The sequence below is a fragment of the Balaenoptera borealis genome (genome assembly GCF_965194805.1).
Source record: "Balaenoptera borealis genome assembly, chromosome: 10".
Classification (NCBI taxonomy): Eukaryota; Metazoa; Chordata; class Mammalia; order Artiodactyla; family Balaenopteridae; genus Balaenoptera; species Balaenoptera borealis.
The window spans coordinates 101073110-101091079 of NC_138874.1; the positions used below are offsets into that span (position 1 = coordinate 101073110).

At 43.6% G+C, this 17970-nt stretch overlaps 1 protein-coding gene across 3 annotated transcripts in view; it reads left to right on the forward strand.

Moving 5' to 3' along the window:
* The window catches only part of TECTB (tectorin beta), a 36209-nt gene extending 18529 nt beyond the window's left edge, over positions 1-17680 (forward strand). For 2 of the 3 annotated variants that reach the window (XM_082408455.1, XM_082408456.1), the window contains 2 exons: positions 396-428; positions 1530-17680. In XM_082408455.1, coding sequence (XP_082264581.1) covers positions 396-428; positions 1530-1579 — 83 coding nt within the window. In that variant the 3' untranslated portion in view covers positions 1580-17680. The remainder of the gene's footprint in view (positions 1-395; positions 429-1529) is intronic. The other variant, XM_082408454.1, reaches the window with a different exon arrangement.
* The last annotated feature ends 290 nt before the right edge of the window (positions 17681-17970 follow it).

The window sequence follows — 17970 nt, forward strand, 5'->3', positions numbered from 1 at the left end:
AAAATTATATGAAATTCAAATTTCATTGTATATACAGAAAGTTTTATTGAAACATAGCCACACTGGTTCATTTAGGGCTTGTCTCCAGCTACTTTCGACAGCATCAAGTAGTTGCAATAGAGAACAAGTGGCCTGCGCAGCTGAAAAAGTTTACTATCACCCACGCTTTTCAGAAAGTTTACCAACCCCTGCCATAGAGAGCCGAGATGAAAATGGTGTGAGATGAAGCCTTTGTCAACCCTGCAAGAAACTTTGTGCTAAAGACAATGGGGAGCGGGTTGGTTTCATCAGGGGAGAATCCAGTCAGGTTTGTGTTTTAGGAACACAGCTCTGAGACTTCTCCCTCTGTGATCTTTTCTTAAACCTTCTGTATTCTCTTTCTTTACTCACTACAGGCAGGGGATCCTCCGGTCTCTATAGCTTCTCAGGTAAGGAAAAGAGACAGCTCTGGGCAATGCTTTTAACAGGCAGATGTGTGTTTTAAAAGAGGCTTACCTTTGGCCCCAGCAAAGCCTTTACCTGAATGAGGTGGAGGGGGATTGGAGGTCGAAAGGTCTCTCTCCAACCAGCCCCTGAGCTCTGAAGGGAGGGAGCAGCTGGGGGCAAGCTGGATGAAGCAGAGCTGGTTCCCCCACCCCCCTACCAAGTCTAAGCAAAGACATCACCAGGTGGTTCCTCTTGGGTTTCTGTGTTCGGAAAACGTGATTTTCAATGATCTGTTCATTCAACAAATATTTCTGAGTCCGTTCTATGACCCTGCCCCTCATGAACTGAGTGACCTTGGGCCATGACCCCACTCCTGCATTCCCCAGTTTCCACTATGAAATTGGGTTAATAATTGCCCGTATCATACACAGAAGTTGTTGTGTGGATTAACTATTACAGCTAAGAGCACTAAACAATGCCCAACAAGCAACAAACATCCAGTAAAGATCAGCCGTAATTATTGACTCTGTACCAGGCACTTTTCTAGGTGGTGCGACTGCTGCAGTGAACAAGGCAGGCAAGGCTCCTGCCCTTCCTAATATGCATGAAGTATGGTGGGTGGGGCTGAATAATGATTTAGACAGCAGCCCGGGAAGCATCTTAGAGGAAGACGCATTTCAGCTAAGACCCAAGATCTCACCAAATGATGCGAGAAGATGGGTAAGGCAGTTCTATTTATAAACCAACTCACAGGTGTAGGATTTGCTCTCACAATTACAGGAAACCATGCAAACCAACTGTTTGAGACTCTCAGATGCACCATCTGGAGTCTACAGTGAAACGCACCGTCACTGTATTATCGAAGTTCAGGTTCCCATCTGTCAGAGGTCCCTATCCTAGGCTTATCTGCTGGGTTCTTTGTACTGATGAAAGTGAGCTATGCAAACCCCAGAGGATGAACAAAATGACTATGTACAAAATGTGCAGAGTTTTATGAAAACCTACTTAACGTCCTTGAGTTGACTCAGTTATGTTGAGTTGACTCTTTTGTCGAGTTCTCCTTGCTCCTTGTCGAACTGTCTCCTTTCCTGTCTGGTCCACAGATGTTCTCTATCACCTCATCGTGATGCTGGGGGTTTGTGCTGTGTTCTAAGGGAGAGCCAGGCAGGCAGCTGCAGCTCCTCCACCCAAGACCATCTCCTCTGTCAATGACAAACTCACATTTAGTGTGCTGCCAAAAAGAACAAACAGAAGACCGTATTGTTGGGGAGCAGAGAACAGCGCTTTGCCAAATATGTGTTCCAGTGATTTTCGTGAATTCCAGTGATTGTTTTTCTTCGGTGCCCCACTTCCTCTTGTGACTTCCTGTGGCTCTTAGATTCTGCCGTCCCTCCCCTGCAGCCGGCGGAGGAGTCTCCTTTCCCCATAAGTCAAGTCGAGACTGCAGCGGACTCCTTTGAAAGCTATTCTAATTTTAAAAGACTAGCACACCCAACCAAGCGCAGCTGAGCATTTTGAGGAGAAGGTAGGGCATAAGCACAAAGTCAGTGCTGAGGACAGAATGCACAGGAACAACCAACTCTGCCGAAGGAGCCTTTGTCATTGAGGCTGTGCAATTCCTATCTGAGGACCAGAGCTGAGCCACCAGGCGGGGGTTCTAATCTTTCAAATGATGAGGTGGGAATCAGAGTAGAAAACATTCGTTTGCTCAAACCTGAATAATATAAAGGAAAATGATTCTTGAGAGCCCCCAGTGAGTGCTAACCCAACTGGTGTTTTATTATAAGTTTTCTTAAATATGTATAAACATTATATAGGTGTACACTCCTTATTTTTATAGCTGATATATATGTCTAAGATCAAAAGAAAATTACAAATTGAATAGGACTCAAGCTACAAAAAGAGTAAAACTCACATTAGCATTCATTGACCATGATAATATGGCATTGCCTAAATGAAACTGCTACTTGTAACATGCTTCAGAGGGACTGCCACGACAGGTTCTCTGCAGCTTGGCAACCCCATCCTACTTGTGATGCCCAAGGCTCTCACTATTTCTATTCGCTCTGCTAAGAAATCTTCATTTGTAGAGAATGGTCTGACCTCATTTAGACTTTACTTCAACATTCAAGCCCATATCTTTTTTTTGTCTCAGTAACCTACGACCATCCGAATGGAACCAACAAAAAATCGGAAACACAAATGCAAATAAAATGAAGACAAATGGCCAGTGAAATCACGTGGTTTCTCATGCTGAGAGCACTGCCACCCCAGTGATCCAGAATATGTTGAGAGTAATGATTTACACGGTCAAGCAAACAAAAACGGAAAGAAGCGGTCCTGGTAGAGAATTGGCAGATCCCTGAAAATGCACTGAGGACCCCGGTTTGAGGCTAGAAGCTGAGATGTGCTAGGAAAAGCCTGAGCTTTAAATTCTGTTCTTTGTCTGGTATAGACTCAATTAGCGGGCTTATCATTGGAAAACACGTCAGTTTGTATCTCTGTATTTAATGTATTTGAGAAATTTTGAGATCTGTAGTTTGATGGTTCTTTTACAACTGTGTTAATGAACTCAGAAATTAAGCTAGTTCTCAAATCTCTGGAGACACAGAGTGCATGTTTAGCAATAATAGGCTAGATTAAAATGACTTGTAGCTGAAACTGGTCTCAAAGCTGGTGCTCCAACCAGTTTGGGATCTCTTCTTCCTATAAATTCAGAATTTTTGTAGTCAGGAAGGACAGAAGACATATTTCATTGGTTCTAGTCAAAAACTCTTAAATAGCATACTCACAGCCATAATCATAAATCCTTGGCTGTCAGAGTAAAACAAAGTTGTGTTAGTTTTGCTTTGTTTTATCATAATGTTTAATGATCTTGTATCTCTTGGTGGTGCTATGGAATAAATAAAATGCCTTAAAATAAATAACCTATGACTATAGCTTACAGTGTAAATATATCATGTTGGTAGCCAATTCTTCAACCCTCCCACTGGTTTCTACAACTAGAGCTTCTTAAATTCACATATATTTCACAGGCTTTCAATCATTTTATCCTACAATTGCATTTCAAAAATTCCAGTATTGTGTTCCTCGGCAAGGAGGCAGAGCCATTTTGTATGATTAATGTCTGGGGGAAAAGTTTTTGTGGTCATCCCTGTCTCTAAGGCCCTCATGTCTGTCACCAGCAACGGCATGTGCTTCAACTCAAAGTTAACAGCCCCATGATGTTTGGTTGCATGTTTCATGTCTCACAACCTCTCTACTAAGGAATTAAGAGAAAGTCACTCTCCAAACAATCTCTCTTGCAAATTCCCATTAGTGCTAAACATAAAACAGACATTTAGAGAAGGAGGAAAGGGTACTTTCTCCCTTAGGTATCTTTGGTTGACATAGAAAAAAACCCTGAATATAGATTTTAGGAAAGTGCTCTTATCAAAATTCCTAATTATGAACCCTAAAGACATCTTCTCTCTGTCTCTCTCTCTCTCTCTCTAAACTTGAGTAATTCAAACAAAATATATAGAGAGACATGGATATATACACACACATATATACTGAGTATACACAGGCACATAAATCTCTACCAATTGATAGATACAGCTATAGCTATAGCTGTAGAGAGATAGATATAGAGAGATTGCTGTCTGTATATACTCAGTATATGTGTATATGTGCATGTATATATGTATATGTGCATACATGTGTATGTATACATGCGCATGTGTGTATGTGAATGTTTATATGTAGGCACATGTGTATATATGTTCTATGTGCATGTGTGTGACTGGATGCCAGATGTTTATGTTACAATGTTTGATGAAAAAGGCAGAAGTAACAAAGTTTTTCTTATATGAACATAACTGTGTAAGCATGTGGGCTAGGGCTGGAAGGGAACAAACACACACACTCCGTACAGATACAAAGATGGGATAATGATATTTGATTGTCATATCCCACCCCATCCCTACATCTGTGTGTTATTTTCTAATTCTCTTTCAATGTAACAGTACTGGATTTCTCAGTTACTTCTGCTCTTTTGTACATACCTGTTAGTCCTCAATATGTTGCATTACTACTATGTTTCCTCTCTCCAGCTAAACTGAGAACTAAACATCATAGAAAGTTTCATATTTTCTTGTGTCCCCCAATGTGGTACCTGGCACAGAGTAAGTACTCAATAAATGCTCTTTGAATTAATGAAATGTTCATAAAGATGCATGGATGGATGGATGGATGGATAGATGGATAGGTCGGTGGGAACTGGCCAATCTCTCTAAGAGACCCCATAGCAGAAGTTGCCTTGTTCCCTTTCATAATGGAACAAAGTGCTTAGCACCCAGAAGCCCTGATCCCAAACAAGGGAAGAAGATATGAGACATGAGAAGATAACTTTTGGCCCACTGTCTCCATGCTAAGGTAACTCCCCTGTCCCTTCATAAAAATGCCTCTACCTTCCCTCCTTCCAAGCATCAGTCAAAAACTCTCAATCCTTGGGACTTCCCTGGTGGTCCAGTGGTTAAGAATCCGCCTGCCAATGCAGGGGACACGGGTTCGAGCCCTGGTCTGGGAAGATCCCACATGCCGTGGAGCAACTAAGCCTGTGCGCCACAACTACTGAGCCTGCGCTCTAGAGCCCGTGAGCCACAACTACTGAGCCCACATGCCACAACTACCAAAGCCCACGCACCTAGAGCTCATGCTCCGCAACAAGAGAAGCCACCCCAATGAGAAGCCCGTGCACCTCAATGAAGAGTAGCCCCCGCTCGCCACAACTAGAGAAAGCCTGCACACAGCAACGAAGACCCAATGCAGCCAAAAATAAATACATAAATAAGATGAAAATGGAATCGTGTCATAGAAAATGGAGTCTGTGAAGTTCCCAGAATTCAGCTGCCCACCTCTGGGCAGAAGAAGAGTCCTGCGGATGGATAAGAAAGAAATTAAGCAATAAATTGAGAATGGGACATGATCCATTTGGAAGCTGCAGTGCTCACAGGAAGTGAGAGCTCAGGGCCAGGCCTTCCAGCCACTGACTGCAGGGGTTCTGCCTGCCTGGGATGGCCTGAACCTGCTGGATTTCAGCGATTCACCCCTCAGTTAGAGCTTTAGCCCCTGAAAACATTCCTGAGATGCCTTCTGCTGTGGGCTTCTATGTCCTTGCAGGCCGATTAGCTGATAAAGATAATAAACACTAAAGGTTAGGGAGCAGGCAGTTTGCAAAGAAAGGCAGGTCCCTGGCCCCAGGCTTCATTCTCCAGCTTTCCCCTTTCCCAGGGTGAAATTGGATTCACTGCAAATTCGCAAGCTAATGGGCTGGAAACCTCTGGCAGGAGGCAGGCTCACTGGCCGGTCTGGGAGCGGCAGCCCTGGTCTCCCAGGAAATGAGTTCACTGTATCCAGCTCGTCCGTCTCCACCTTTGCTCTAGGCCACAGGACTCCAGGGTGGACGGAGGAGGCCAGCTAGATGGCTCCCCCTACTGGGAGACTGACTCAATACCCCGGAACTACAACCCCTGAATGGGATATTTAAGACACCCCATGGACTTTCCTGGGACCCCACAAACACCTTTGAAGAAAATACTCACCTCAGAAGATCCCTGGGACTTTAGCTTCATCCTCAGGAAATTCGAGGAGTGGAATAGTGAAGCCTTCTTTGCCCTTCAACCAGAAGGTTGTTTGTTCTCCTTTGCCCTGTGGGAAGCAAAGGAGAGCTGGTGAATCACAGAGCAGGAGAGCTTGCCTGTCAAGTGTGGTCCCTCAGCAGACAACTCAGGTCGCCCTTACTCGCTTCCTGAGAACGTTGTTTGTAGCCAGAACCTCAACAAGGCAGGAGATGCCTTGGTGAGGGAAAAGCTTCATTGTAGATGAAATCGTGGTCATATCCTTGGACTTTGCTGATCAGCCTAGATGGACAGTCAGCGACGGTCTATGGGCTGAGGGCCAGTGGAGGCTAAAGTCCGTTGCAAAGAAAATCTTTTTAAAATAATAATAAAATCTACTGAGCTCTTACTATGTGTAGCGCACCAAGTGAAACACCTCACATACAGGTTCACAACTAATCCTCACAGCCACCCTTTGAGAGCAGTATTATCACCATTCCCATTTTACAGATGATAAAACTAAGCCCCCAAATGAGACAGCTAGGAACAAGTGGGACAGGATTCAAAGCTAGGTCTACACTGCTGACATCTAGAAAAATCTTCCTCCTACCTGAAGTCCGTTGATGAAATACATCATGCCAGAGCCAGACTTAGCAAACTGTGGAATTGAAGGTACCTCCTCCCTTTCACTTCTTTCCCTGGACCCTGACACCCACTCAAACTCCCAATGTCATAGTAACTGCTCACCACTCCCACTGTGAACATCTCCAAGATGCTCTTGAGACCATCTCAAGAGGAGTACCACCACCACCCCCAGAAAGGGCAATGCTTATCAGAAAGAGGAGACGGTATCATGGTACGTTTCAGTGATGGACAGGGAGCCAGGATGGAAAGGAAGGCAGAGAGAAAGGGAAGAGGTATTTAAATGTGTAGAGATGAGGTCCAAGTACCCCCAAACCAATGGGCTTCCATCCTCTCTACCTGGACATTTTAGACTCAGGAGAAGGGAAATAGAAGAATGTGGACATTATAATTCCTGGGCTTATATTTGCTGTTGCTTTTGTGGGAGACTAGACTGGGGTGTTCAAGCAGAAGCCAGGAGACCAGGGTAGCAAAGAGAAAGGAGGCATCACACAAGAGGTTTGTCTAGGTTGGAGCCAAAGTCACAGATTCCGTGTTTGACCATTTAAGGGAATTGTACAGTCCTCTTTGGAGGAAGATAACCTCACAGTCATGAGAGCCTCCACATGGACCTTCATGGTCTCCACGAACCACGGCATGGAGGTTCACTCATCCCATCTAAGTTCCTCAATATCTCCTTCAGGGACCCAAATGGGGCGGGGTGGTGGGGTGGGCACGCATTTGCTCTGGTCTTACCTTGACTGGAATGCAGTCTTTTGCAAATCACATCCTCCCAACGCCAGCAGGGCGCCTGCAGTGCTGTGAGAGACCTGAATCCGGAGAGCTGCCAGAAACCAGTTTTACCCTAGTCATCACCTTGGTTGTGAATTTCATATGGATGTCAGTGGGGCAAGGGCTGCTGTGGGGAGGGAACGCTACACACACGGCTCAAGTTCTTGGACCGCCAGCACCTCTCACTAAGCAAATCACAGACAACCTCTCTCACGTCTAGGACACGTGGACTGGGACCCCCAAACATCCAGGCATTGCTCAGGTGCTGCTGGGTGTCGCTCAAGCTTTAATACATTCGGTTTAGAAACAGAAGACAGAACTGGGTCCATATGCAAGTTGGTGTTCCTGATGGATGAGGGCAGCTGGGGTCCTCAGGCTCCCTGGGATAGTACAAGAGCTGGAATATACCACTGAAAATGTCCTTTGTAACCAGAACTGCAGCTAAAGTCAGGTTTGGAGCCTACATCAGCATTTCTAACTTCATATTTTGTCCTTCAACTCTTTACTTACAAGCTAAGAGAGACGTTTAAATCTGGATTTGAGACTCAGTTGATTAACTTAGACAACAAAGTAATCAGAGGGGAAAAGATTTTTTGTGTGTTTTTATATACTGTGGAAGATTTACAAATTCAAAAGAATGTTAACCAAAACTTTTCAAAACTTAAATCACTGAGTAATTATTTTTTCCAGCTGATAAATGTCTCAGCTGATAAATGGCATATATGTGTCTAGTAATAATCAATACAATAAAATTATTGTAATGCAAAAGAATTTGATGTCCCCGGGAGTTCCTGGCCATAGATTTCTTTGGCATCGCCAAAACTATACAGCAGGGTTGGCACATTACTACCTACAGGCCAAATCCTGCCCACCACCTGTGTTTGCAAAATAAAGTTTTATTGGAACATAAACACACCCAACATTTACATGTTGCAAATTGCTGCTTTCACACAACAACAGCAGTTACATAGTTGCAGCAGAGACTATAGCCCCCAAAGCCTAAAATATTTACTGTCTGGCCCTGTTTAGAAAAAGTTTGCCAACTCCTGCTCTCATTTAAATGATCTTACTATATGTGTACCTGACTGTTTAGGATGGAAAGTCTTGGAAGGAGATGTCATGTGTGTTTACATGGCTCCATCGAGAACACAGTGCAAAAACCAATCTACAAAGCTTGTGACCAGTGTTGTCTGAAGTGGATAATGATCTTATCCTCCAGATGGAAAAAGAGTAGACAAAATGCAAATGGATCTTCTAAAAATACTCTCTGGTTAAAGATAGGGGACCGGAGGGGCAGCGATCGTGTGTTTGCAAAGTGCTGTAAACGATACCCACGCAAACTGCTACTTTCCATTCTGGATGCCATGTTCACAGTGTCTCCAAACAGACAGTATCTGGGCATGGTGATTCCTACCACGCCAGCCACCATGGGACCTGCAAAGGGAAGGACAGAGGGGCATGACCAGTCTGCATTTCCCAAGTGTGGGACTCCACAGTGCAAATCAGGTCAACAAAAGCAATTCAATAAATATTCGTGAACTACCCTCTGGGGGCAAAGCTTGAAATAGACCTCAGGGTTTACAACGAGGCAAACTACAGAACCCACAGACTTTTGGTGGAAAGCAACATAATCAACTGTTATGGGTTGAATGTTCTTGTGTCCCACCACAATTCACATGTTGAAGCTCTAACCTCAATATGATGGTATTAGGAGATGGGGCCTTTAGTTAGTAATTAGGTTTAGAGGAGGTCGTGAGAGGCAGGGCTCTTATGATGGGATCAGGGCCCTTATAAGAAGAGAAAGAGACACGAGAGCTCTCTCTCTTCCTCCACCGTGAGGACGTAGCCAGAAGGCAGCCCTCTGCAAGCTGGGAAGAGGGCTTCCCCAGAATCCACCATAGTAGAATCCTGACCTTAGGCTTTCCAGCCCCCAGAACTGACATAAATGTGTGCTGTTTAAGCCATCCAGTCTAAGGTAGTTTGTTATAACAACCAAACTGACTAAGACAGAAATTAATGACAGTGTTATTCATGCACTGGAGATGTAAACAAAGCATCAGTGGCACAGACATGGGAGTAATTCATCCTGGTTAGGAGTCAGGTTTTATTTTAGCTAAGCTGTGGAGAATAAGTAGGAGCAGGTCTGGCTACATAATCTGCAGGGCCCAGTCTCAAACGACAATAAGGGATCTTCCATTCAAAAATTATCAAGAATTTCAAGACAGTAACAGAATGGCATTAAACCAAGTACAGGTCACTTCCGCACAAGTCACAAGCCCATGAGTTTGAAAAAAACAGAACAGATCAAAGGGCATTTGATGCAGAGGCATGGAGGGAAAGCAGCCCAAAATAACTGTCCTGGTTTGGGGGCTCCTCCTAATTTGGGTTCAACACCTTGGAGTCTTTGTTTGTCCTTGTTGTTACCAAGCAATCTGACTAACTAGAAATATACATGCAAAGAGAATTCAATCTTTTCTTTCCCCTGCAGATGCTACCATATGATTTCAGGGTTCCTAAATTAAGCCTCAGACCTAGGATGTGAATTTAGAACTACCTGCTGCTGTATCTGGACCACAAGGCCACCTGCCCTTAGTGCTGTCTACCTGTATGGAGGCCAATCCAGAGCTTAAGCTTTTCCTCAGGCATGTGCCCAATCTGGAAGTGGATGGTGGCACTGAGGAAGTGCAAGGACATCGTGGCAACCTCGTCCACGTTTTGGGTACCATTCCGATGGGAAGTCCGCTAGACACCACGTATGCATCTCCAATGGTTTCAACCTGAAAATAAAGCAAGAAAGTGGCCTTGTGTTCGTCATGAGGGAGGCTGGGGGTGACGGCGGGGTCAGAGACAAGGCCCCTCATGACTGATCCTGTTTGAGGCCCCATCCTTTGAAGGGTCGTACTCCCTGACCTTCATTCCATCCAAGTCCCAGCATTTCCTCAAGTTCCTACTCTTGTCCTGGCTCCTACAAAGTCTTCCTTCCCTCACCCTCTTCCCCACAGTCTCTGCTTTCTTCTCTGAAATCTGAGAGTGCTGGTGATTATATTTCCCCAACCCTAGTTCAAAACCAGTTAGACAGGCAGCAATATACTGATGGAGTAGATCTTGAAGGATCACATGGATCCATCAAGTGCAATCCATCTTATGCAAGCTGAACTGTCTTCACTCCATGCAAGGGCTCTTAGATACAATTATACATATGCTTATATTATACAAAATATGTATAAATGTATGTACCTGCCTGATCTGTCCTCTTTTTCCCCAACCCTCCTAATAAAATCATCTTTCAGATCCTTCATTCACAACAGAGAATAAATGACAAGTGTAAGCATAAAGTTACAGCCCCTTCCAGATACATTTGCTTTTCATCAGAATCCAAAGATGATGTGGGAAATGTGGAATTTCAGGCCTTAGCCAGGCAATCAGACCACGTCTGCTTCCTGGTGACCCTAAAATTACCCAAAGCCAATAAGTACACAAGTCTAACTGCTTCTAGGCTACCTCTCCCCACCATGGGCACATCCCTTAGCAATATAAACTGATTTTAGTATTAGTTCATGCAAAACGTAGCTAAGAAGAAAACACTAAGAGGAAATCCCAGAGGAGGCTCGTCTAAGCAGCGCGGCTTCCATTTTTGTTGGCTGAATGTGATCTGCTCTTTGTGATTATCTGTACCATCCTTCCTTCTGTTCTTGAACACAGGCAACAACTTTGAGGAACTTGGGGGGATAACCATTGAGGATGTGTTGCCAGGGGACATGATTACACTGTCCCAAGCCTTCCCGATTCCAGGACCACAGGCAGAGCCCTGCGATCACGGTCAGAGCTGGTGAACTAGTGGCTGCCCACCAGGTATGTGTGAACATGGGTACCTTGGAGTCATGATCTGGCCCCATCTGAACAGTCAGAAAACACATGAAGTGGCCTCATGATCACCACCAGTGAATGAAGTCAAATTATTATTTTGTTCTCCTCCCCTGCAAAATTCATTTTTCACTCTAGGTGACCCTGTTCATACATCCCCAGTGTAGCACTAGGCGGGTGGTTGCTGTCTGACCTTTAGCCGTGAGTCTGATAGTCTAAGCTTGGGGGTCTATCTTCACCTGAATTGCTAAGGATCACAGTAACAGAAGTGAGACTTAACGCCAGATCCAAAGACAATCTTTAAAGGAGAGTAAATGTGAACCTCTCTGAATGTGGAAAAAATATATTCAGGAGGGAACTGGAGGAATTAGCCAGAAGAAGGTCAATGCCTGTTTTAGAAATGTGTTTACTGTGAGATAAAATAATGGAAGGAAACAGAGGGAACAACTGATGATTCTTGACAAGCACCTACATCTGTGATGAATCAAGCCCTTTTCCAAGAAAACAAACAGGAATCAAATATTGAGTTTCTGCCATGAATTGAGATAGACTGCCAGCCCGAAATAGAGCCTTCCTCCTGGCTGAGGTCTAGGGCTGGATTAATCCTCACTCATGCCCAGAGACAGCCTACAAGGGTCATGTGTGTCTCCACAACCCAGGAACCAGGCATCTCACCTTATACACATCATAAGTTTCAATGATGTGATCAAATAAACTGTACAGGTCATTAAGGAGCTGCACAAGTTGCAGCGGGGAGCTGAGAGAACAGAGTTGTGTGAATCCAACAATGTCAGAGAAAAAGATTGTCATGGACTCAAAATGCTCTGGTTCCACGGCTCTTCCAGCTATGCGTTGTTCTCCGATGAAGCTGAAACCAGAGAATAGGATCATTTTTGAACAGTATCATTCATCTTGTCTCCTATAGACGCCTACAAAGTCTCCCTGGTAGATCTTTTTCTTCGGTGGGTTAGATTTTGGGGTAACAAAAATCCATCATCTAGAGGGATTCTTTTGACACCCATTTCTCTGCCTGCATTTTCTCTAAAGAGATATTTGAATTGGTGGGTATAAATTCAGGGAGGGGTGAGAAGCAGTTCACATAAATGCCTTTTCAAAAAGATTTTCTCCCTGAGGGAATTTCATTTGCCCCTATTGGTTATAGAATTTGATTTTAAAGACTCAGTCTGCAGATGTGGAAGCAAATGTAAACATTCATCGATCCACAAATTAACATTTCTGCTTCTATCAACCAATCTCACATTGACGCATTCAAATCCCCAACCCCATTTCTTGGTCAAGACACATAAGAAGGGTGCCGGAATTTTAACAGCAGATGCTCTGCTAAGTGTTTAGAGAGTTCACAGGTGATAACAGAGCCAAAAATAAGCAAGTTTTGAATCTGAAGTTACTGGTGCCTATTGTACTGTGCAAAGCATTTGGGCAGACATAGAATCTGAATATACTGAGGGTAGTAATTAATTGGACTCCTGGAACTAGAGCGCCATCTAGTGGTCCCTTCCTCTTGCTGCATCCCCTATAGTCCATCTTCTACAGACCTGCATTCTCTAATTCCTGTGGATTCCAGGGCCTTGCCTCTATGTCCCTTTACAAGATGTACCGAATTACACACAAAATGCTTGACGCTTTTTAGAAGAGCCCAACATTCTCTTAGAAAAAGAACACAGGAAATAGTCTCTCCATGTGGGGTCTCCTTAAATAGCGATCGTGTTGCTTCCTGGTTTGTCAAGGCGCCTGCTACTTTGGAATACCTGGGCAGCATTGTGGACAGAAGCTGATCCACTTTCCTCTTCTCGGCCATCGACTAGTTGGTCCTCTCTTCCACCACCTCCTCCAGGTGATGGTTGTACACTTTCAGCTTGCTCACCATACTGTCTAGTACATTCACGTGGCTTTAAAAGAACCCAGAGATTTAAGTCTTTTTCCAAGAACTTCAGGGCCACAGTGGAGCACAACATCCAAGTATACATTCCAAGACAACATGTCTCGCCCTTAAGGTTTCCTACTTAAGGGTTGCCAATGGACAGCAGTGAAATGACAATGGCCAAAAGGCCGCCCGGCAGGACAGAGCCTGTCCTTTGCCAGCCCTGTGATCTTGAGCTGCACCCTCTGAGCCTCAGTTTCTTCATCTGGGAAATGAGGATAATAATACATACCTCACCGGGTCATTCTGAAGATTCAGGGAGATAATGAGTACTAAGGCTGTGTCTGGTACCCAGTGGACACTCAACAACAGTAGCCTTCACTGCCCTCCCCATCACCCCCACTTCCCAACATGCTCCATGCCAATCGTCATCGTCATGCAGAAATGTACATTTCAGGATGGGTCATTCTTTTCTTTTCAGACGGCAACACCAGATGTTTTCTTTTCAGATGACAGATGTAAGGGGCATTTCTAGATCCTATAGGCTCTTGTTTTAGAAGAGTCTTCAGAGAAATCGTTTAAGTTTCTCATCTTTTAGATGAGGAGACTGAGGCTCACATAGGAAATGGACTTCTTACCTTAACATTGGGAACCCTATTTTCTAAGTAAAAAGTATTGACTGACCTGAGACCTACTATTTAAAACTATTTGGATGTGGAAAATGCAGAATACAGGGCTGTTGTGTTAAGAATGTACAGTGAAATGGACAAATTAAGAGGAGATGCCTGACTCCCAGCCCGGGCCTTCTATCAACTCAAGCTACGTCTAAATGGCTGTGCCTTCTTACATTCAATGGGTCAAAAGATGACACCATTTAACCTGATGTGAAGCTACTACTCAGAAAATTGTTCAAGAGGCATGAATAATTTAAATCAATAGCCTACTCTAAGGTTCGTGAATAATTTTTTTCCCACAGTCCAATCCCAATGGATTAGTCATAACCCCTGGAATGTTGGTTTGAAAAAGATTCCGAGGCCACGTCAAAATTCCTTGGGAATAAGAGCCTTGATTGATAAGTGGTATCTGGAATGGACAAAGGAGGGCAACGAAAGCACTAATGTCTGATCCATTTTTGTATCATTTATGAAATAAAGGAAGAATTTTTACAACTCGACTTCAACCAGCATGTAGCACAGTGCTTTGTGTATGGTAGGCACTGAGTGAGTATATGATGAAAGAAGAAAGGGAGGGAAGGAAGGAAGGAAGGAAGGAAGGGAGGGAGGAAAGAAGGGAAGGAGAGAGGGAGGGAGGAAGGGAAGAAGGGAGGGAGGAAGGGAAGAAGGGAGGGAGGGAGGGAGAGAAGCACACAGAAGCAATCATAGTCATATAGTTTTAAAATTCTAATGGTTAAATAATTAGGAGAAAACGTCTGCTGCACATCTAACTCACCCTCTGGGACTGGCTTCCTATAACATTTTCTTGATGGAAGGGAAAGTGGGGCTTTTCTCTGAGTTTCATCCAAACATGCCTTCACCATGACCACCATCTTTTCATTTCCCTTCTCTTCTGACAGGGAAGGTCAAAGTGGCACTGATGCCCTGGGGTCCTTGATCCGGCTGATGATTTCTGAAATCCATTTGGGGTTTAGGTAGCTAAATGTCTGAGCTTTGTGCCATTTAGTACACTTCACTTTAAACAGACATGTTTTTAAATTTGTAAATTGAGTTTTTAAGTAAGCTGAACAGATTAGAATTTCAGAGAAATCTGAATATTTTACAAGAAATATTAGGAATCCTCCTGGAAAATGAGGACTCCTAATGTAAAACACATAAGCACACCTTAATTAATCTGTTTTTTGATTAAGATTTTTTCTAATAGAACTTTTCTTGAAATGAAGCATATCTCCATGTGATTTCAGAAGTGTATAAGCATTTGGTATTAGAAATCCGCAAAGTATGCTTTACGCAATTTGCATTCCATATAAAATGTTACATAAAAGTTATTTTAACAAACAATAAATGTTAACTACTATGTCCCACCTTTGTGTCCCACTTTGTAAACCTACTTTCTTTCACTTCCTCATTGGCTTCTACTGACATTTATTAAACATTCTGCTTAACCAGGTTTTGTGGAGGAAATAATATTTTGAGAACAATGTATATGTGTTTTGGTAAAAAAAAAACACTGTGGTGTAACAAAATGAATGAATCTTAAATGTATTACTAAGTATAAGAAGCCAGTCTGAAAAGGCTACATACTGTATGATTCTGTTTATATGACATTCTAGGAAAGGCAAAATTATGGAGACAGAAAATAACTCAGAGGCTGCCAGGAGTTTGGGGAGGAGAAGAAGTTGATTAGGGGAAGCACCGGGGATTTTTTTTAGGGTCATAAAATTATTCTGCACAATATTGCATTGGTGGATCATGGCACTACATATTTGCCAAAAGCCATAGGACTTTACAGCACAAAGAGTGAACCTTAAAGAAAGCAAATTAAAAAAATATAAGTTGGGAGACTGGACAACTGCAAGACAGAATGCAGACTGTGACAAAAGAATCTGTTTTACAAATGTGTGACCTAATCTCATCGAAGGGGATGGGGGTAAAGTGCCGACGTAAGTAACTTCTGAAACAACTAGAGATGGTGAGACTAAAGTCAAAAGGAACTACTCAAAACCACTATACTCCAGTTGGTAGAATCGCCTCTCAGGGGGGTACAGATGAAGAACTCTGAAACTACTGTACGCAAATACTGGGATTGAACAAATAAGTAAATGGATGGCAGATGGTGGGAGCCAGGGTTCTCGCTGTTGGAAAGGGAGGTTATGGATAAGTGATGGGCAGAGACTAAAGTAAATGAACCATGTGATAACGACATTGGAGATGTCACTATGAACCCGTGTTTAGCTTAATACAGATACAGATGGGTAGATAGAGATATGAATGTGTGTATACATATGGCTTAGTATATACACACCTATTATCTTGTTCTGTCCATGAGGGGGGGCTAGAAGCAACAGCAGCCCAGCAGCATCAAGCGCATCTAGTGTCCAGGTATTCATTCTCCAATACAGGAGCCAGGGCTTCTTAAACAGCTGATTCTAGTATTGGAGCAGGGAAAATACAAGATGAGGCTAAAGCATCTTATACTACCAGAAACTAAGGAAGCACAAAACAAAACACTGCAATGGGTGTATGTGAAAGTACACAGAAGCCAACTGAAATTAAATGGTCCAAGATAAAACAATTTGAGCCACGAAATAAATAAAGAAGTATTAGATTATAACTCAAAATATAAAATAGCTATATAATATAATAAATTATATATAAATATCATAAATGAAATATAATAGGTAATTGAATGGATAAATAAATGGGAGAGAATAGACAAACCTGTAGAAATAAATTCCAAATAATTTATGTAGATATCTCTCCATTCAAGGTGGTGGAGCAAAAACCCCCGTCCTTAGGGGAAGATTTCACATCGTGACCTCTTTCTTACGAGGACAGTATAGGAAGAGGGGAAATCAAGTCTCAAACATTAGTGGGCATCAGAATCACCTGGGGAGCTAATTAAAACACAGACCCTGGGCCCACGCCTCACCCCACCCCCACCCCCAGTTTGCAGTTCAGAAGGTCTGCAGTAAGGCCTGAAATTTGATTTTCTAACAGGTTCCCAGATGATCTACTCCTACTGGTCCAGGGACCACGCTAGGCCAGTGCTTTGCAGACTGGGGATCTTCAACATCACCTGGGATCTTGATAGAAAAGCAAATTCTCAGGCCTGACCCCAGATCTACTGAGTCAGGAGCCCTGAGGATGGGACCCAACAATTCTGTTTTAACAAGCCCTCCAGGTGATTCTGTTGCCCCCTAACACGTTTGAGAACCATTGGTCTAGTGTGCGCAGAGAATCCGTACTGTTTCCAGCACCAGGATTGTTGGCAGGGGTGTATGAGAAGTTAATGGAAGGGTGTGTTTCTCCATAAATTAGGTGCACATTTTACTCTTCCTTGTTGTGGTCCTGTGTACCCATCGTCCCCTGTGACCAGCTCTCATTTACCCTGGTGAGCAGAGGACTACCATGAGGGGAAAATATACTGATGGTCCACAGCGTTCCCACCCTTTCCCCACCCCAGCTGGCACAATCATATGGCAGCCGAGCTTAGCAAGTGTAGATGGGCTCCTGCCTGGGTTCAGTGGAGGGAAGATCTGTCTCGCTGCTGGGTTCCAAATTCAGATGCCCCTGGGTTTGAGATTAACCTTTTAGGATGAGTCTCATGTCTGCTTCATTTAGCCACAAATTAGAATCAGAATCTGCTTTCAAAGCAACTAGCACACTCAGAAAGCCTCCTGACTTGAAAAAGTCTCCAGGGAATGCATGATGATCGAAAGATGAGACTTGGGATAGGCCACTGGGGATGGGCTAGAAATGGTAGGCAAGGCAATAAAGAAGAAATAACAGGAAAAAAATCAAGAGAGAAAGGTGGGCTGGGTTTACATAGACACACACACACACACACACACACACATCCCTCTCCTCTCTCCAAGATAGTGGTTCTCAACCTGAACTGTATGTTAGAATCACCTGGGGAACTTTAAAAACCCGGATGCCCAGGCCATACCCCAAACCAGTGACATCAGATTCTCTTGAGTCTGAGATCCAGGCCTCAGCAGTTTTTAAAGTTTCCCAGGAAATTCCAATGTGCAGCCAAAGCGGAAAATAAAAGTGCCAGGGGGTTACAGCTGCTATACATTTTCTTATCAATTTTGATCAAATTTTG